Source organism: Mangifera indica, chromosome 2 (genome assembly GCF_011075055.1).
Source record: "Mangifera indica cultivar Alphonso chromosome 2, CATAS_Mindica_2.1, whole genome shotgun sequence".
NCBI lineage: Eukaryota > Viridiplantae > Streptophyta > Magnoliopsida > Sapindales > Anacardiaceae > Mangifera > Mangifera indica.
Window position 1 is genome coordinate 23,168,622 of NC_058138.1, and position 22,007 is coordinate 23,190,628.

At 33.9% G+C, this 22,007-nt stretch overlaps 1 protein-coding gene and 2 pseudogenes across 1 annotated transcript; 1 reads left to right on the forward strand and 2 right to left on the reverse strand.

The window, feature by feature from the left end:
- Positions 1-4,177: 4,177 nt before the first annotated feature.
- On the reverse strand, positions 4,178-6,485 carry LOC123208725 (annotated as a pseudogene).
- A 3,963-nt stretch (positions 6,486-10,448) lies between these two features.
- On the forward strand, positions 10,449-11,642 carry LOC123209726 (cyclin-P3-1-like). Its single transcript, XM_044627855.1, has 2 exons — positions 10,449-11,187; positions 11,272-11,642. The coding sequence occupies exons 1-2, from the start codon at positions 10,790-10,792 to the stop codon at positions 11,489-11,491; spliced, it is 618 nt and encodes a 205-aa protein (XP_044483790.1). The 5' UTR covers positions 10,449-10,789; the 3' UTR covers positions 11,492-11,642.
- A 747-nt stretch (positions 11,643-12,389) lies between these two features.
- On the reverse strand, positions 12,390-17,403 carry LOC123207789 (annotated as a pseudogene).
- Between the last annotated feature and the right edge of the window lie 4,604 nt (positions 17,404-22,007).

Consider the following 22,007-nt stretch of genomic DNA (forward strand, 5'->3'; position numbering starts at 1 on the left):
GTATGGTAGTTTGAATCATCTGTTGTATGGTCTCTTGCGTAAGATCGGAAGTTGCACTGTTTAAGCCACTAGTATTTTGTTCTTGACTGAAACCAGAAGCAAGAAATGCAGGTTGCTTTTGTTTATTTCGTTGCAACAATCGACATTCAGCGATCACATGCCCCTTCTTTTTACAATAATTGCATTCATTCCTTTTCTTGCAATGGGACTGTATATGTCCAATACCATTGCAAAATCGGCATTGGGTTTTACTGTAATCTCCATAAGAAAGTTTCATTTGGGGCCTACCACGAGAAGCTAAAAAAACAGCATCAACAGAATTAGTTTTAGCATCCAAATCAGCCTGAGTCCGTAGTCGAGTTTCCTCTCGAAAAAGTTCTCCCAAAACCGAATCAATATCAGTTAATCCTCGATTAATTATATTGGCTCTAGCATTTTCAAATTCAGGTCTGAGTTTCATAAGAAATTGAAGCACTCTACTCCTATCTCTTTCTTTCTTTAGTTCTTGAAAAGCAGAATCCTCAACAATACTAAAGGATATCATATCTAACTCAGTCCATAATCCCAGCAATTCAGAGTAAAATGTTTTTATGTCCCTATCATCTTGATTGAGTTTAGCTATCATATATTCAATTTCAAACTGTCTAGCCTGGTTTGTTTGAGAATATACTTTCTTAAGGTGAGCCCAAATCTTACTAGCAGTACTAAAAGATCTCAAACCCAAAGCAATTTCTTTCTCAACAGAATTCAAAATCCAAGTAATGATTTTAGCATTATTTGCTTTCCATTTAGCCTTTTGTTTATCATCAGTTGGTTCACGCAATGACCCATCTAGAATTCCAGATAATTCTTTTCCTTCTATAAAGATTCGAAAATGAAATTCCCAAAGAGGATAATTTTTCCCATTAAACTTAACAGATATGGAGTCAAATTTTTCACAATCCATGGAATTATAAGAGATATAGATTGCACCTGGAAATTGTTGAATGTCGAAGACAAGGTTTGCTTATACCGAACAGTAGCACAGTACGGGCAAGGAATTGCTTGTGATAGTTGAAGCACCAAAACAAAAATAATTTTCAAAGCAGAAGAGAAGTTTGAATTACCACAGCTCTGATACCATGATAATTATAAGAAAGACAACTATTTTGGGTTATCAAGAATATTGATCTAAATCTCTTACCGTCTTGTATACATTGTACCCTTTAAATATATACAACAATAAACTATACATAGAAAGTAAAATAGAAAAATTAGGAAAATTACATGATTGTAGGGATTATTGATATGCTATAATTTGTGCAAAGATCAGGGCTGTATTATAGCCTAAATAAGTTGTAATACAGTTGTAGTACAACTTACACTTCAAACCATGGAATCAGCGGCTTTCGCTTCTCAAATCTTATGTCAAGCAACGATGTTCCTGAAATGCCCTTAAACTTGACCCCTGACTCGTGCAACTTCACTGCACATGGCAAATCTGAAATGAATCCCTGCTCTAAATCCTTTCTCCGGGGGAACTTTTTAAAAAGGGTGCTTCTTCTCAAGTCGGTGAAATGTTTAACCACAATCTCAGCTGGTAAGGCATTGGATAAACATAAGAATTTATGAGAAAGTTCCCGGAAAGTTGGGGTTTCGAAAGCTAAACTGTATAGCTCCTCCAGGACAAAGAATGGAAGTTGATTTTTGAGTGGTTGCAGGTCCATCCTTAGAGCAAATCTAGTTGTTGGTATCTTTAACAAAAAGTCATCACTTCCATCGCTATGGTAGCTTCTGAGGAAGAGCTCGAGAATGAAGACAGCGTCGTGTTCAACCATGGTTGTAAACTCATGACTCTCCATTTTAATTATATCTTCATAACACTTTCGAATTCGTTGTTCGTTGTTTTTGATGAAGCTTAGAAGTTCGTTCCATTTCTCTTTCGTTATTCGCTGAAGAAAACTTTCCTTGTATCTGGCTTTCTGTCTTTTCCATAAAAGCTATTTCTTCTTTGCCCCGGTGAAGAGGACCTATTGAAACTAATCGAGGAGAGTAGGCTTCTCCGTTTATTCTACGGATGCATTTAGGAACCCTGCAAATATAACACTCAACAGCAAGCTCAGGATCTAAATACTGCTCTGCAGTTATATCAATTAGCAAGTCCTTGCTCTGGTCCTCATCTTTAATGGGAGCTGTACCAGTACTCATCTTCAAACCCATATTCCTAAAAACAAAGAAGACTAGGATTAAGATCTACTGTAATCCATATTGAACAACAAGGACGGAGCCAAGGATAGTGAAATACATATGGGTAATGCATTTGACATGTATATTAAGAAAAATGTTAAAATTTAGGGGATATTTGGTTTGGATAATGTTTTATTACCAAAATAAAAAGATTATCTTGAAGATAAATTACTTAGAAAGAAAATTACTGGGTATAAATGATTACTATGTTTGATAAAATTTGATAGGTATAAATAATTATTGTGTTTGGTTAAAGGTAATAAAATATTATTAATAAATTATTTTACTTAAATGCTCTTGAATATAATTATTTTTAAATATTTTTTATATTATTTTTCATATTAATTAGAAATAAATTTATTTTTGTCTCAAAAATTAATAAATAATAATATAATTATAATAAAATCAAGATTACCTTGGTAATCTTTAAATGTCTAATATGAAGGTGGTAATCAGATTATCACCTATATTACTTGTTACGTCAGTATTAGTAATAAAAGATTACATTACTAACAAACTAAATAAAAGAATAAAAGATAAATTATATTATAATTTTCAAAAACTAAAACTAAACAGCCTGGTCCCCTCTCTCCATCCCTATCGAACAATTAAACATAGAAAAAAAAATGAATCTATTTCATCCAATCAAAACCTCTTGGTGAAGAAAAATAAATAAAACGAGGTTCTAGCAACCAATTATCACATGGAAACAGGCAGCCGTGCGCAAACAACGGGCTTGTCACATGCTTTCTAATCCTCCTCGGCTTTTGCAGATATATCCCCATTTTAAAATGACCGATCGACTATTTCCCGCCCAAATTTTGATGAACTGAAAGTTCTCATTTTAAGTTTGAAATTTTCATTTTTACAATTATTTATTAAATTTATTAATAAAATATGATAAAATTTTTTATAAAATTGGTAAAACAAAAATGGTTTCTGGCTTTACTAAAGTTAAATTATAGTTTATATAAAAAAAATTATAGATTTTTATACACAATTGGTTAATAAATATAAAACTAAAAATTATTAAACAATTAGCAAGACTATTCGTTTCCAATTGTTGTTATCCTTACGTCGTGCTCAATTAGTTGTTGGTGGATATGTTGTTTTTACTCAGATTTACCATTGAAAAGCTCTAATTCATTTGAATCTTACCATTTCATCAATTTTGAGATATTTTATTATATACACAAACCTTAAGAATATTCATATCTATCAACTGTTTTTGAGTGGTTTTTAATAATAAAAAAATGATAAAAATGAGAAAAAAAAATTATTAAATAGCTAGAGTGAAATATAATTTGTTTGTATCAGTTAAAGGTTTAAGTGATAATAATTATATTATATAACAAAATATTTTTTCAACTACTGAAACATTTAACTTTTATAAATGGTGAAAACTTGATTTTTCAGACTTTTACTTAAGAGATCCTTTTATTAAAGTTCAGGTGAAAATTAGTCATTTGGCATTTTAAAATTTCTATTTGACAAGGGGAAAAGGTACCAGCATCCGCATGCCTATATAGTACACCTGGTCACGTGCTTCGGTTCCTCCTCGGCTTTCATAATTACCTATTTAAGAATGCTAATTAGAGGATTAGAGAAAGACTAAATTAACATCAACATTAAATAAACTGGTTCTACTCAATAAAATCAGACGGCAAGAAATTGGACTTAGACACAACCTGGACTGAGTTTCATCACAGAAAAAAAAAAAGGCCCACGGGCCATGAAAGGTTGGAAAGTATCCACATCTTATGGGTTAAACAATTATAACTGCATCAAAAAAACCCTGAGCCGAAGCCTGAGAAGTCTGTCTAATAAGAGAGACCAGACCTATATTTAATTTCCGTAATGTGATTTGTAAGGTTAGATTGAAGCTAACCCGGCTTAAATTGATTTGATCGATGTACAACTTTTGCAAATCTATTTCAAGGGTGTTCATAGTTTCTGTTAGGAATTAACAGTGATGATTAAAAAATTACAGCTGTATACATAGTATAGAAATCATTAATGGTGTTTCAATTATTCAGCAAGATGGTATTGTCTAGGATCTCTCACTCTGATGTTCCAGTGTCCATCAACCAAACTTGCATTTCTTGCTATCCCTCTCCACTTCTTAATCCTCCAATTCCCGTGCTTTGTTAGTGCACAAAATTTCTGCAACTTCTTGGGCATGGCATCGTAAACTTCCCACCATTTCTTGTGAGCTGAATCGCTCGCAAAAATATGGTGATCCACCTTATCCCAATTACAATCATAATCCTTGTAACACAGCCATGGCTTCAATCCCACATAATGAATCGTGTAAAGATTTTACGGGATTTGATGTTCATCGTTGCCATGCTTGTCAAGCTTAAACACCTTGAGATAATTAATCTTCGAAGGCAATCTATGCCACCATGTAAAAATTTCGTTCAGAAAACCTTGGTCGCCTCCGTTATAGGAAGCCACCTTGAAGCTCTTCAGCATTAACTTCTCAAACATGCACAGAGATGGCTCGATCACCATGATCCCTGAGTTGAACAACGAACGGTCGTTCCCTGCGGCTGATAACTGCGGAAAATAGAAGAACTTATCGATTTTCTTCAAGATAAGAAGATCAGCATCGATAAAAATAACTCTGTCGTATTCAATGAGTTGCCATACGCGAAGCTTGCTGTAGTTCCATTCATTGTAGGAGCCTTTTCTGGAAAACGGGCTGCGAATACGTGAAATTCGCTTCGTCTTCCATCCGGCAGCTCGAAGCCCTTTTAAAGATTTATCAGTTAACGATTTATCATGAAGAAGAACAAGGTCTCTTGCGGAGTTGCTTTGGATTATGCTTTGTGCCAACGCAATTGCTCCACATACGTAATCTTCTGAGGAATGAAGAACTGTTACATAGGCTTCTCTTTCATGGTCTGCTGTGTAATTCAATTCTGGTTGCTGGAAATATCTCCATTCCTCTTTTGCTGCAAATTGAAGAACCAACACTCAAATTACTTTTAGATCATTTCAGAGTGAAATCAAGATATAATTTCAAAGTGAGCAGGCGTAAGCATTAATGAAAATTTTCTTTTCTTCTAAGGGCTGAATTCCAATCAAGTTCAAACAAGAGTTGACTCAAATCAAATATATCCAATTTGAGAGCCAATAACGAGATCGTCAGACAAAATTATCAGAAAATGTCAGAAAGGAACAAAAAAGTTGGGAAAAATGATTTTCAAAAAATTTTCAGCTGACTCTCGATTGAACCAACAAGCTTCAAGCCAAGTTCAAGTTCACTCACATATATTGTTTTACTTTAAGAGAGAGAGAGAGAGAGCCAAGAATAATAATAATATAGGGGTCTCAAGTTAGGGTAACAGCATATAAATGTAAAGGGTCAAGGAGATTAACAAAAAAATGTAGGAGGGTTAAGGTAGAATAATAACAAAATAATCAACCCTAGACCCCCTCCCTCTTTCCCTGCTTGTCAGGAAACTAAACTAAATTTCATGTACTTGGCAATCTAATGACTAAACCTCACCTGTTTCTGCATATCCGGGAGAGATTTGGCATGAACCAACAGGCATAATAACTTTATGTTTTAACCTTCTCAATTCAGGCTTGTAAACCCAATAATCCTCTACATGCATCACCATATCATCGCATCTAAAAATCTCAATCATGGGTCCACAAGACCCTACAAACACAACGTACACCGTCCGATCAGAACCCGGCTTCACCCGCCCACTCTCTACCGCAAGATTTGCCACCACAAGATTAACCTGTAACCTAAACACATCCCTAATCCCCTCCTTCTCACCACCTCCTCCTCCGCAAGGAACTCTCGCCACTATCAAGTCAAGGTCCCCGTACTCTTCCAGCCTTGGCAACGGAATCTCCGGGCACGACGGCGCGTGCCACTTGTGATCTTCATCAATCCACTCAGGAAAAAAATCACTCCATGTTTTATCCTCGGCCACACGATCGAAATGCACGTGAACGGCTTCAACTGATGTTCCATGAACTTCATGTATATTATTATCTAAATTGACTAAGCCAACTTTCAGTCTTTGACCGGCGACTTGTTGTTGAATGAGTTCGAGCCATTTGGGCTTGTTTACGATGGGGAGAGGCTCGGTTCGAACTGTGAGGGGGTCGAGGAGATGGAGTTGTTGGGGCTTGAAGGAGAAGACAATGATGAAGAGGGAGAAAGAGAGGAAGAAGAGGGAGACGATGAAGAGTTTTTGGTTGAAACTGGCAGGTTTAGAGGAGGAAGAAAAGGCCATTTTTGAATTGTATTGAGTTGTTTTTCATGTCTTTGAAGGCTTGTTGCTAAAGGGACGGTGATTTATAGGTCATAACTCACGACGTGAAGAAATGAAAGGATGCTTGCGGCGTGCATGGCTGCACGTTAAGGCTGCCGATTGGTCTTCCTTGCTAGGGATGCAAGAAATGGATCTTCTCACGCGCGATTGTTGCGGGTGGCTGTGGATTTTATATTTAAACTCTATTTGCTAGTAATTAAAAAGAAAATCTATTAATAATAAATCTTCGTTAACTTAGTCAATTTACCTCAAAAATTGCCACGAATGAGTTTCCATGGGTGGTAAGGACAGAAATTTAAGGGCATTACAGCTTATGCTAAAATTAATTATTTATTTTTTAACATTTAAGGATGAATACATTTAATTAGTTAAGTAGAATTTGTAATGCATTTTTAATGTTATTTGGGTTGAGTATTCTATTCGAATAGATAAAACTTAAGTTAATTTAAATCAAATGAAAGAATTATAAAAAATTATCAATAAATTTATCATCTCTTATCATTTTTAATTTTTTATAGTGATATATAACTTCTCTAATAACTTATTTTTATTAATAGATAATTTTTTTATTTTTTATATTTTCAGTGATATTATTTCTTTTTCTTTGATTGTTTTCATTTAGTTTGAGTTTAAATTTATTTCATGAAGAAATATTTGGTTAATGAGAGTAAGTTCTTCTAAGAAAATGATTTTAATTGGTTAACATTTAATTAATGCGAACTCCATTTTCAAACCTAAAATTCTCAATTTTTTATGAATATATTTTCAGGGAAATATGTACAAAAAAATTAAAATAGTGATCGACATTTTAATTTATGCCACGCATATTATCAGCGTGTGGAGATAGATGCCAAATAGGTATACATAAACTTCACTTTATAGTAATTAATGAAAGATAAGAGCAACCGAACCCACCAAATACCACATCAGATTACTAAGGACTTTGTATTGGATACCTTTTTTATTTGAACGATTAATAATATAAAGTCACGTCATTAATTTTTTTAATTTAAAAATAGAATGTTTCAAAATTCTAAGTCTTACCTAGAATAGAATAATATTTCCCATTTTAATATTTTATGCCACAAAGGAGGCAATCAAATTTAAAAATACATAGAAAGAGTCCCAAAATATCTATAAAACTTAAATGCACTACTAATGATGCAAATATGGACATAAATATTGAAGTATTATTAATTAGAATATTTTAAATAAAATATAAAATAATATTTAATTATATAATAATAAAATAATATTTATATAAATTTATTGATACATATAGGTTTTTTTTTTAAAAAAACCTTGGCCGTTGATCCATTCATCGGCTATCTCAATTTGAAGCTAAGATTGGTGTGGACCCTCTTCAAGTTAACGTATTTAACCACTACATGCCAAGATCAAGATTTTGGTAGTCAAATTTTGCAATTTATATTTTGTGCATTCACTTTCATGGACAAATCTTGAAAAGGACATTCCTACAACAATAGAATATGAAGGTTATAAAATTAATTTTTTTTCAATATAATTTTTAAAATATTATATTTATAAAATAATTATATGCATACACTTATATATTAATTTTAAATAGATAACATAAATAATCAAAAAAATCGTCTTAAATTTTTATATGAACCTATATCTCGTATGATTTTTGACATAATTATATTCTAGGGGGTTACAGCAATTTCCTCCTCAAGGTTTCAGCATAGTAACACTTGAAGGGTTTGAGATAGTAAGATTATAATTGCCCTCTATTTAATTATACATTTTTTATTTTTTTATATTAGTTATTTTAATATATAAAAATTGAAAAAATTGTGAAAACATTGTCTCAAAAATATTTTAGTATTTTTTACCTAATTATACTCCAGTTCCATTTTTTTTAATTCAAAATTTTAATATGAAATTTAATAAAATTTAGGTTTTATAATTAGATAAAGTGTATTGCCATACAACAATCAATTTTTTAGATGCATTTGTTACAATTCAAAAACTTTGGGTGTATTTGTTACTTTCCTGAAACCTTAACAAGAAAATTGGTATATCCCCTTCAATAATACTTAAAACAAATGAAGTCAAGTTCATGTATGTCTTCAAGTCGAGGTTGCCTTCAATTAAGAGATGTATTGAATAATTTTGATGTAATATAACATATATCTAATTAAAACTTATGAAGGAAAAAGTTACATGATCAATAGCTTTGTGTATAAGAATTTTCTCCTTCCGTAATACTCAAACCAAGTCTAGTTTATTTCTTTAAAAGATTGTGTTATGATTAAGATTAAGATCCTATACAACCCGAAGATGAAGCCACAATATCAGGTGGGAGGGGGGCATTGAACCGCCTAAATTAAAAAATATCAGAGATTATTGAGCTCTCTCTTATAACATTTTTATATAAAATTTTTTATTAGGTCTATGTTAAAATTTTTTATTTTAGTTATTATGTATTATTTAGTTATTAATTTTAATATCGAGAATATTTGTTTTAAGTCTATTTTTAAAAGAATAAACTTGAATTCGAGATTTTTTAAACCATAATTAAAATTTCACATATTAATTAATGGTTCTATAAGTAAATAATGGGTAAAACAATTTCATTAAAAAAAACTTATTCTAGAAGTTCTACTAGACAATAATTATATTCAATTAAGTCAAAGTGATTCCAAGGAATGTCACCAAAATTTGCAAGAAGATATGAGGTTGAATTGGTAATTATACATATATCATATATGTGGCCATTAATTAAATCAAAGTAAAAGCTTATAAGGACTTAGATTATTCGCTTATGCCATTTTTTCATAATGTAAGATGGAAGGTCATGATCTTTCATTTAATATTTTGACTTGTCAAATTGATATTAAAATGATACTATCTTTAAGTTTCAATTTCTCTCCCAAATAAATTAACAATGATTTAGAGGTGTTAAAGGGTCAAATCGGCCTACAACCCAATTCGGCCCTATAATTTTGGTATAACTTGCATTGACCCATCACCCACAATACAAGCAGTCACTTTCTTGTCCAACGCAGCCATGGAGCAACCAAGTTCAACTAATGTGAAAAGAATGTGGCCACCACTACATATTCCAATACTATTAAACCATTCCAAAATCACAACCAAAATTCTCTTCCTCTCCTTTTCTCACCACCTAATTATTCCATTTGGTTGCTTCCTTATCTTTCAACAATTTGACATGAAACAAAGATAAAGACAAATATGTGGATCATATCAAAATCCAACCCATAAATCAATTTTTAATCGGTAAACTTTTTTTTTAGGAAAATGAATATTTAATAAAGATAAGTTCAATCTAAACTATTTAAGTTTAGATTAATGTTAAACTTAAACATATCAATTCTAAGTTCGACTCACCTCCAACCCTTATCTTGTTGATGTCGTCGCATCAGAAAATTGTCTCGTTAATCATTTTTTTCAATAATTTTTCTTTTTTTTATATAGAACTCATCACGAGCTAAACTTTTTAAATTTGATTCAAGAAAAATCCAAACAAGATTTAATTTGAGATTAACTTAAAATCAATTAATTAAGGTTCGAACTTGACTAGATTTAAATGTTTAGATCAATTCAATCTTAATTTGTTAATGAAGACAAGTTCAATCTTAGACTCAGACTTAACTCATTCAATCTGAACTCAAATTCAAACTCTAACTACTCACATTAAATCTGACCCTTGTACTTTTACTTGAAACTATGACTTAGGTTACTTAAAAATAACGTGGGATGTGATAAAAGTTCTTTGATTCTTTTACGCTATTATGTCCCTGTAAGCAATTCAATAGAAAATGCAGACGTTGATCATTAAATCCTATAAAAAGTAGTAGCTTCCACTTCATCCTCCATATTGGAACACTAATGGCGTCTCTAAATCAAAATCAAAATTATATCTTCTTGTGTTGCAGCACATTTCCATGTACTTTTAGCATATACTATTTTATATAGTGCTCTTAGTCTCTTCTAATCTTCTTTTCAGGCTGAATAATCGTCTGCCAAATTGGGCCGCTAGGAATTTAGTTCTTTAATTTCCAAGGTTGCATAAGTATATTATTGATATGTTCCAATGAATCTTTCCCTGGAAGAAAAGAATAAAAAATAAAATCAGTAAAGTTGGTCTACTTCTGTCTCTGGTATATCTCAGAAATGAGCCTCACCAGAATAACCGTGCTCTTATTTCAAGAATTAAAACAAAAGAAGTCTTCTTAGAGCTCGAATCCCAGCAAGAATCTGATAATTTTCTGAGATCAATGGTGCTCAATGGCAAGGCTGATGAATCAGAAGTGAATTCGGCTTTAGAATTGGTTGATTCTGGGAAAGGAATAAGTTGTCCTGGAATTCCTCGCGTTGTATCGGTTGTTTCATCTGTTCTTGAGAGAGCAATTCAGAAGAACGAGAGTTTGCTTCAGGCGTCCAAAAAGAAGGATGTTGTTACCATATTTCAGGGCTCAAGAGTTCCTAGTTTGAGCATCAGACAATATATTGAACGCATATTTAAGTACTCAAGCTGCAGCCCTTCTTGCTTTGTCGTTGCATACATATACATCGATCGATTCCTTCAACAACTCAACGCCTACCTTACAAGCGTCAACGCGCATCGCCTTCTGATTACTAGTATCATGATTGCTGCAAAATTCATAGATGACGAGTAAGGTCTTATACATATATATTTCTGCTGAAAACCATATCTGTATTGAATTTTGATAAAATGTATACATCTTTCATCCTGCAGGTGTTACAACAATGCTTATTTCGCCAAGATCGGAGGGGTGAGCACCGCAGAAATGAACAGACTGGAGATAAGTTTCTTGTTTACTCTGGAGTTTAGGCTTCATGTCACTGCAGAGGTCTTCAGGAAGTTCTGTTTACTTCTGGAGAAAGGAGCTGCAGAATACGAGAACATGTCCCCAACCCAGTCGGAAAAAGGATGGCCAAACAAAGATGAGAACTAAGCCTACAACAGCAGCAGCAGTTGCCTTCTATGTAAAGTTTCTGCATATCCCTGGGCCATCAATATATCACAGCACCCAGATTCCAGTACAGGAAAAATGTCTGAAATAATGTAAAACAATGAACTATATATAGAAAAAAATTGCCTGCTCATGTTAAATTTTCAGGATTATGGTGTCAATTGAGTGTTGGGTTTAGCGCTAAACCATCAACGAGACATTTTACAACATCTAGAATTATTGTGAAATGCAAATACAGGGAATTTTTTTTGGATATATTGAGGGACTGATGCTAGTTCAGGCAGCTTGGCGGCACTGCTTGAGTTTGAGAGCTTACCAACACATTTTCACTTAAGCTTTTTTTTCAACGATTCTCCATTTCTTTGGTCATTCTTCTTTAAATCCTTCTCCTACTTGGGTAACCCCTCATTTTCTTTAGTGTCATTGTTTACTGTTCAAACTGGCTCAAAATGAAGCATCCCATTCCAGATTTGAGCCGAACTCAAAACTGATTCTTGTTCAGATTTGATTTGACTCAAATTCATCCCAAATTCTGAGCTTCAGTTTCTGGAATGCTCAAGCGCAGATGCTCTGTTTCAACCACAATCATCCAGAATATATTATTGAAGTCACCAAAACGTGAGCTAATTGGGATAAGAGCGACAATAGCAAATATTCCAACAAGATTACTGTATTATCCAACCCAGCTTAAAATAGACATGGATTTAAAAGGAAATAAAGGTGAAACAGCATATAATGCTGCCTTTTACAGAGGCAATGAGACAAACATGAATCAAAATTCTAAGATTGTTCAAGATTGAAACAATAACCATGGACGTTTACTCTGTTATTTATATTCAGACTCAAACATACAATCAATCGTTAACCCAACAGGAGAAAATACTAAATATTGCTGTCACCATTCAATATACTTTAAAAGGAAAATAAGAATATCAAAGAAAGTAAATACCCTGGTAGAAAATGAATCCAGATCATAATCTTTAGGGGCAACAATGCAACTCTGTCCCTGTGAGTTTCATTTATTTTTGTTATGATTCTATGAAACGTTTAGATCAAAAGTAACACTTTTCAGAAGCTCAGGTGCCAAACTTTTAAGGGCTAAATTGTTGATGGCATCCAAAGCCTACTTACGTGTTCAAACTATAACTTAGCTACATGTGCCATTTCAAAATCACAGCTGCAACTGTAAACACGTTTCCACTTCCCTCCATTTCCTAATTGCTCTTCATCATTTTTCTCTTAACCTCCTGGGGCAAGGCGTCGCTATCTCCGCCATTGTCCTCTGTCCATCCCGGCGAATTTGGGTGCTAAAACAAGTTTCATCTCCATCTGATCAGCATTTGGGTCCGGCTGTTTACTGAATGTTCAGAGATCAACGGCTGAGAGACAACTGGGCTTTGTATCACGCCGATGAACAAGCCGACAAGCATAACATCCCTTTGGGTGTAGCCTTTAATCTTTTTTATCATTTCTTGGTTGATAAAGCCAGGCAGCTGGGGTTTGCGTTAAAGGGTTTGCGACAGCTGCAAACAAGTATTGAAGAAACTTTAAAAATAGCAGTTTTATTGTTTCAGGTTTGTCCTTTTTAGAATTTGAGATTATTAGAATATGAATGAAATTTAAAATATCGAAAATAAGGATTAAAATTTATATGGAGACGTTGAAGAGACTAACTAATTTTGGGAAAGAAATGAGACGAGGAAATGAGAATTCTTGGGCTGTGTGGTGTTATTTTGTTTGTTTGTTTCATCAGAAAGCCAAGGGGCTGAAGTTCCTGAAATAGATTGGTGTAAACCTGGAGAAGATGCAGCAATGGAAGTACTGAAGGACAGTAAAGATGGGCTCTGACAGAGGTTGAAAGGCCATCCTACAAACGACAAAGAATGTGGGGTTTCTTGTTTGCATTATAGGCAGATATCTGCACAGAGATGTGCCTTGGAGGCTGGCAGGCCAATCTAAGAAGAGAAAAGCAGAAACCCTTTTTCTCTGTGAAAAGGAAAATGAACTACATAAATAGTTTCAATATAAAAGCTTTCTAGTTAAATGAATTTTGAAGTTGAAGACACTTAGTGCAATTGTTAAGATTCCGACAACTTTTGTGTAACTAATCTCCATCATAGCTCAAATTGACAAATCAGACATGTATATAAATCCCCTATGCAAAAGGGTATTTATTTGTGATCTAATTACAGGCTATTGCCTTCAATCAGCTTTAAGAGATTATAACAAAGTTCAGAACCATTCACCTGCTGGAGATTAAGTGTGTTTGGAGTCGAGGCTGATTCAAACCAAACCAAACCTGAATAATGGGTCAGTTTGGACTCGGCTCAAATCTAAAATACTTCGCTCGAGACTAAAACTCAGCTCATTTGACTCCACGAGAATCATTGGAGAAGAAGAACTGAAACCAACATTAAAAAATGAGAAAAATTGTCGATGAGATGCACTTCAATTCGAGTTAAGCCGAGTTAGAACTTAAATATCTTAAGCTTGAACTCAAATTGTTTAAGCTAAACACTGCATGAGGTGTTTTTCAACCAGAGGTGTGTTTCCTTGCTGCACAGACAATGTAAGCTGCCAGTCCAACAATGGCCACCGCAGCTCCAACTGCAACACTGAAACATGAGAAATAACAGGGTATATAGTTAACACAGATGAAATTTCTATAGATTTGTTTTATAGATCCAGACAATCAACACACCTGAAACAAACATACGGGAGCGATTAATGAGTCGATGATAATGCTTCTGGGTTCTTCCAGCTTCAGTTTCTGGAATGCTCAAGTGCAGATGCTCTGCTGCAACTACAATCTTCCGGAATATATTATTGAAATCACCCAACTTTGAGTTAATTGGAATAGGAGCCTCTATTCCTATATCCTGACTAACCTACAATAGAAAATATCCCAAGATACTGTATCTTCAACCCAGTTTAAACAAAGAAATAAATTCAGAAGGAAAAGGGTGAAACAGCATATAATGCTGCATTTTACTAAGGCAATGAGATAAAAATGAGCACCACACAATCAAATTCTCGCACTGTGCAAGATTGCAACTATAAAACGTTTACGTTGCAACCAAAGATGACCAAATAGAAAGTGTTGACAGACAATGCTATGGCCTAGGCATCTTTGCCCAGCCAACTAATATATCAGGCAGCAAAATTTATCTCAACAAAGGAAAAAAAAAAAAGCCACCAGAAGCCCCGAGATAAGTACTTAATAAAGCAAAAACCTTTCAGATTGAGAGCATGACTATGATGACTTGTTAACCCAAGAAAAGAAAAGACTAAATATTGCTGAAATCAGTCAAAATAATTTAAAAAAGAAAGCAAATTAGTGAAGAAAGTATATACCCTGGTAGAATCTTGTATTGCAGTTGGAAATGAATCCAAATCATCTTTTGCAGTGACAATAAGGCAAGGCACCTGATAGCCAGTATCCTCACCATGATCAGCAACATTTACAAGTAACTTGGTTGCTTTTTTCCAGGACTCATCAGAACTGCAGAAGTCAAAATCACCACAAGTGAACCAAAAATAAATACCCAAGTACAAAAATTAAAACTCCTAGAGAGATAGCTGGTTTAAGTCCTGGATTAGAAATAGTTGAACCATATGATTTGAAAAGATTTTAACATCACAATTTATTGGATGATTAGAGCAACATCATTCTAGATTTAGTTTACCTGTCATGAACAAAAACTGCTACATCAGAGGCAGCCAAAGAATCTTTATTAGAGAGTAGTTTTCCAGCTACACCCTTATCATCAGGAATTTCTGGGAACACAAGGATTTTTCTAGTTCCCTGCAGAGAAAAGCAAAATAGTTTTGTCAAAGGAATGACCTATCCACAGAATTAAGATTATAAACAGAAACTCAGATAATATTTGAGAGGGGAAAAAACTTACTGTTAAAACACTACTTTTAAGTAGAAAAAAATCTAACAAATCTTTTTAAAAGAGAAACAAGATCTTCTAAACACTACTTTTTAATAAAAGATAGAAACAAGACAAGAAAGTCATCTCTAAAAGATTATACTAATAAACTAATATTAGAACCTAGAGTTGATGGCAGTTATGTTATCCCACTTAAAAGCTAGAAAGATGTCGCAGCCATGCTCACTTTGACAACATAGTTTAATGGAGTTAATAAATTCACAATTTTACATAATATTTGGAATTCATAGTCTATAGCATTGATAAAATTGGGACAAGAATCTGTAAAATTTATTTATAACATACAGCAAAATACCAACTTCATAAGCTAAGAACAACAAAAGATGACTTCAAAAGAAATACAATCTGAAAGGCATGCAAAGACAAGTAGTAATATCGAACAATGACTAAACATCAGCATTCAATAAGAGTTCACACGTTCATTCTTTCAACTCTTGTAAATGAGGAAACCAAAGGTCAATTATACACACTATGAAATAACATATATCTATCCATTTCCAACTGTCCAACTACACATTTTGGATATTTTGACCTACAACAAGACCATGTGCAAGAAGTTTGTGCAAATATGTGTATTGAGAGAGAGAAACTCCATACCGTATCCACTTACCCCAGGTTGATTAATATGAACAGCATAACATTCATCAGTTGTCAGATGATTATCATTGAAGGGTCTGCAGTCAGCATGTCAAGTTTAGATTCCAAATTAACAAGTCAAACCAACCCAAAGAATAACCCATATGAATTACAGCGAAGGATTAAGGTGATAGACCTTCACAGAAAAGAATTTAATAATGCAGACTTTCCAGCATTCTTTGGCCAAAAACAAAGCACTTGAAAACATTTCTTTCTGATTGTTGTTTTTTACGATCTACGTCTTCTCCTGGTCACACGAACAGCAGAAGATGGATCACCAGGATATCCAATGTATATCAGATTTTCTACGGTAAGAGCTGGGTCTAAAAGTGCCATAAGCGCCCACTGCAACGCAATTATTTATTATAAATTTGGAAGCACAGGCCACTCAATTCTTCAATGGTCTCAGGCCGATCACAGGCATAAGTCAGCACAACAGCATCAGCCCTCTTCAGTTCTTCACTCAGTTTACTTCTATCCTCCGCACTAATTTATTAAACCCCACAGGCAGAAATAATTAGATACATTCAAATTCAAGCTCATATCGTAACTGTCACAAACAAGTGTCAAATTTTGATCCGAATAAAGAAGAGAGACCTTGAAGAGGTGTCGATAATGGTTATGGGCACGCTGTCAGGGTAGAATTCGTCCGGCAGCCGGGTAGGAGGCAAAACAGGCGGCACATTGGCAGGAAACATATCAGCGGCAGCAGTTACAATCAAGCTCGATTTTCCGTTACCCTTTCCGCCACAAACCACAATTCTCACGCCGGCCTTACCACCTGGAGAAGCGTCCGTGCCTGAAGCTTTAGCCATCTAACAACTGAAACAAAAAGTTATTGAAAAAAAAATAATTAACAAAAAGACTGATTATATAATTTGGTGTGATCAAAGAGTTTAAGATCAAGCAACTGCAAAACTGAAAAAAAAAAAAGCCAAAAAAATCGTGAAAGTTGGAAAAATTAAACAAAATTTTAAAATAAAAATTAAATAAAATGAAGAAAGAAGACAGGTTGTGCAGTGGCAAAAGCGTAAAAAACCTGAGGTTTGAGAGACAGAACACAGAAGAGAAGATAACCCCTAGACGAGAGAAACAGCAGACAGGGTGAGTGAGGGGCTTAGTTTAGTGGTTCTGAGAGAAAATTGTGATGGCAAAAGCGTAATAAACAAGACGTGGAGTGGTAGAAATGCTCCTGAGATCCTTATATCTTAGGGTAAGGCGATGTGGCGGCAATCGTCGTCGGCGGCGGCGGTGGTGGCGGCGGTGAAGTTACGAGAGTCTGTAAAGAAAGTTTGGAGAATAAATATTTTTTTAAGTTGTTTTGATTGAGCATTATAGCGGCAATCTTATCATATTTTATGATAATTTATTAAAAAAAAAGATAATTTTATCTTATTTGATAACTAATAAAAATAATATAGTAATTTATGGGTAAGTATGTAAGGTAATATAAACCTTTATTTAAGGAGGGTAGGATTGATTTTATCCGTTTTTTAAAATATATTAATAATTTATATAATTTATTTTTAGATAATTTTTAATTTTGATAATAAAATATTATATTAACCTTAAGCATTTTTTAATTTTATTTTTTTGAAGTAATTAAACACTCTAATTTAAAAAAAGACATGTTCATTAGATTTAAAAAATTCAAATTAAATAAGATAAGATTTTAATAAAATTATGTGTATAAATAATTTATACAAACTTATATATAAATTATGATATATCACTATATAATTAGATATTATTTTATTCTAATTTAAAAATATTTAATTATATAATAATATATCTTAATTTATATATTTTATTTATTAGTAAGATGAATTCAAACCCACTCAACTTATGTTTGGTTTGATTGCCTTCCAACAATATTGTTCATCTTTTTAATAATATTATTCGCTTCAATTCATCTATTTGATTTTATTATTAATCAATTCAAACTATTTATATAAATATTATTAACTTGAGTTACTTTTAAATTACCTTGAATCATTTTTTAGCTAGTTAGATATTATTTTTTGAATCAATTTTGAATTTTTTGAGCTTAAATATATTATTATTTTTTGTGTTTAAATTATCATAAATGAGAATTTAATTTTTTAAAATTTAATCACTAAAAATGTTTGTTTCATCAAACGTTGTGTAGAAATTGTACTTTGCCAAAAAAAAACTCAGATAGCTTGCAAGTTTGACCAAATATAACTGTTAAAAAGACTGAAAAGGTGCAAACTCAAATTTGTGAACGAGTTCCAAGTGCGTAGGAGCGGACGTAACCTAACAAGATCCGTCAAAGCTGGACGGTGAACCGAAACCGAAACGAAACAACGCCCGGTATCACGGTGTCAATTCATAACAAGTAACGCCAAAATTTGTGCACACCACAAATAGTCGGTTTCTTTTCTTTCCCATACAGTGACGGTTTCCGTATTTGTAAAATTTCATCTGTGTTGAAAGGTTTTATTTTTCATTCCTTTACGTCTCTCGAAAACTGAACCGCCGCAATTGTATCGGATTAGTCAGTTAATGAACGGTGAAGATGGGTGTTGATCTCGAATCTTTATCGGAGGCGACTTCTGGTGCCGTAGGATCACTGTTGAGCACGACGATCTTGTACCCGCTTGACACATGTAAGACCAAGTACCAGGCCGAGGTCAAAGCTCATGGCCAGCAGAAATACAGGTTATTCATCTCATTTCTGTTGTTGTTTTGTTGCTTCCTCATCTGGGTTTGGATCTCTGTGTTCTATGTTTTGATGTTTATGTCTGATCGGTTGATTCGTGAGTTTAAGTGCACCTTGTTCGGTATTTATAATTTGAAGGCAATTTATTTTTTACTGAACTGCACTGATTCGCTTGGGAAATTTCGGTTGTTATTTATGAAAATTTTAAAAATGTTGAATCGACGAAAAAATGGCTGCCTGTGTTGACTAAAGCTCATATTTACGAAAAAATAAATAACGATCCTAGTTGTAGTTGTTGTTTGTAGCTGCAAGTGAGCTGAAAATAGTACTAAAATTTTACTTTGGCAGTAGTTTTGGACATTAGAGATTTCTTTGAAATTGTTAGTAGATTGGTATGCACGTTGACATAATGCTTTTGATTTTGCAGATCCGGAAAATTCCAATTTGCGGTTGTTATTGTGTAATCACTGCATGGTTGTTCTATGGCCACAGCTATTTCAAATGATTGTATCTGGAAAAGAGTGGTTCCAAATCAATTGGAACAAAAGCAAACTTGATTATTGCTGCTACTGTTGGGGCTTGCACTGCCATCGTGATTAGGTGAGACATCGTTGGGCTAACATTCTGTTCATGTTTGAGAATCATTCCTGATTATGCAGGATGAGGCAGTTTTGGCTTGGCAGGAATTTCAGCAGGATCTTGCCTAACTCTGGAAACTATCCCATTGCTATCTCTATAGGTCGGACTCTGCTTCCTTACTTCAGCATCAGTTTCTACAACACCCACCTTGGGCTAGATCATGTCAGCTTCTGCAGCAAAATGCCAGGCAGGAAATTCTACAGTTACGGCAGGACTGTCTTGCAAAAGTTTGCTGTCCTTGTCACTTTTCACTGCCTGGATTTCTGTTCTACTGCACCCAGGAATCCCTTTGCATTTTTCAGCAGATGCAGATTCCAGCTGCCAAAATATGTCACTCTCTGGCTTTGATTAATTGCTACTACAGCTGCTGCTACAACCGGGGGTCCTCTTTATGTTGCCTGCTACAGCCTCATGAAGATCAATCCTGCTAGAAGCTGCCTCCCAATTAAGATGCTGACTCAGATTAACTGCTGCACCTTTTACCTGTTTGGCATGTCTTTATCCCCAAATGCCCCGAGCAATATCCAGTTCAAAAGCTCCAGGCTCAAGTGTGTCTTGTGTGCTACAAATCTGGATGTAAACCAGATTTTGTATAGCTCTAGGATTTGGGCTGGCATATGGATTTTGCTATGTGTTTGTTACCTTTGGAGTGTTAAGATCCTGTAAGGTACTCTTCTTGAACTCTATCACTATAAGAACTTTGATAGGTCTTAAAGACAAGTGGATCTCTTTGTGTAGTTTTTCTTTGCAGATTTGTGAGTCTTTAGCGTGCTTTTGCTATCCTTCATTTTCGAAGGATGAGCTTAGATTCTTATTTATTTTAATTACCGAAAAAAAGGGAAGAAGTCTGATTTCTGACTATACATTGCAAAGCAAAACACGTTGCAGTACTATTACAAAAGGAAGTATTCTTAAACGCCGAAATAGAACACTTCTAATACAAAATTATAATAAAAGTAGCACAGGGATTACAAGTTAGTAAAAACAGTTTGTGTTACAGTGAGCGGCAATAGTATAACTGCTGCAACAGTTGCTGTGCCTCTCCAAAGATTGTTGAAATACACACTTATCAACTTTGCTTTGGATTGGTTCTGATGTCAAGTACGCAGTCTAAATTTACACACTTAAACTTGACTCTGATTCATACAGCTTTACCGCATTAGGTATATTTGCAATAAATTCCTTCGAATACTTTTTTGATGGGTAGTTTTTCAGAAGTGCACATCTACCCAAATCCGTGAAATGGAGAACTTATGCTATCTCGCCACACATGCTCTTGATCGTATCGCTGAAGAACTTAAAACAAAGAAGCTCAGAGGAAGGATATTTACCAGCAAGTTTGCCGAAAGCTAACTTATATAATCCATCTAAGACGAAGTATGCAAGTTGATTTTCCAGTAACACAATGTCTGTAAATATGTCTATGTGCATTATTGGTTATCTAAATAAAAATCATCCTCAGCCTGGAATTTCCCAACGAAGAGCTCCAAGATGAAAACAACATCATATATAATCATTGTTACAAAATCAAGACTCTCAAGCTCGGAAGACTCGACATAACAATTATGAATTCGTTGCTCATTGTTTTTCATATAGCTTAAAATGTCCCATTTAGTAATAGATGTTCTAGTAAGAAAACATTGCAAATATGATGCTTTTTGCTTTTCCATACCATCTAATTCCTCTTTCCCATGATGAAGAGGCCCTATTGAGACTCACTGAGGAGTGTAAGCTTTTTCATTTACCATGCGAAGGCGTTTAGCTAACCGAAAAATACAACACCCAAGAGATGGTTGGGCTTGAAGTTTTCTCTTATGCTAATTAGCAACCCTTGGCTCTGGTCCCCATGATCTCCATCTTTGCTTGTATCACCTCGGTGATACCTCTAAAAGAGCTCGATGATGAAAATTGCATCATCTACAATCATCTTTACGAACTCATTCCTTGAAAGCATGGATGTTTTAGCATAACAATTACGAATGCATTGTTCATTGTTCCTTATGAAAGCTAAAACTTCCTTTATTTTGATCATAGTTATTCGTTTAAGAAAACTTTTTGTGTGTCTTGGTTTTTTCTTCTCCATTTTAGCTAATTCTTTTTTACCATGATGAAGAGGGCCTATTGAAATTGCTTATCGGTTTGTGAGCAACATCGCATTCGGATAAAAAATTTTCTCCATATCGTTTCAGAGAAATCATGTCACTAATACATTTGTTTCTTCAACAATCATCTATTCAAAACAGCATGAATAAATATTATGTATATATTTGTCTTTCTCATTGAATAGTTTGATGTTAAAAAGTTAGAATTATTGTATGAGATGATACTAATTGTTAGTGACTTGAGGTTATTTGTGTCCTTTTATTTAATCCAAGTCAACATAACTATTTTAGTTATTGATATTTTGTTTAAAATGGTTGATAATCCACATTTTATGGTACTTTTTGTTGATATATGTATGGTAATCTTTAACCCTTGACATGTAATCTTGTACTTTGATGTATATAAGTGACTTTGTATAGGAATGAAAATAGAACTTTAATATTTTTCCAAATATATATGTAACTCTTTTTTCCTTAGCTCT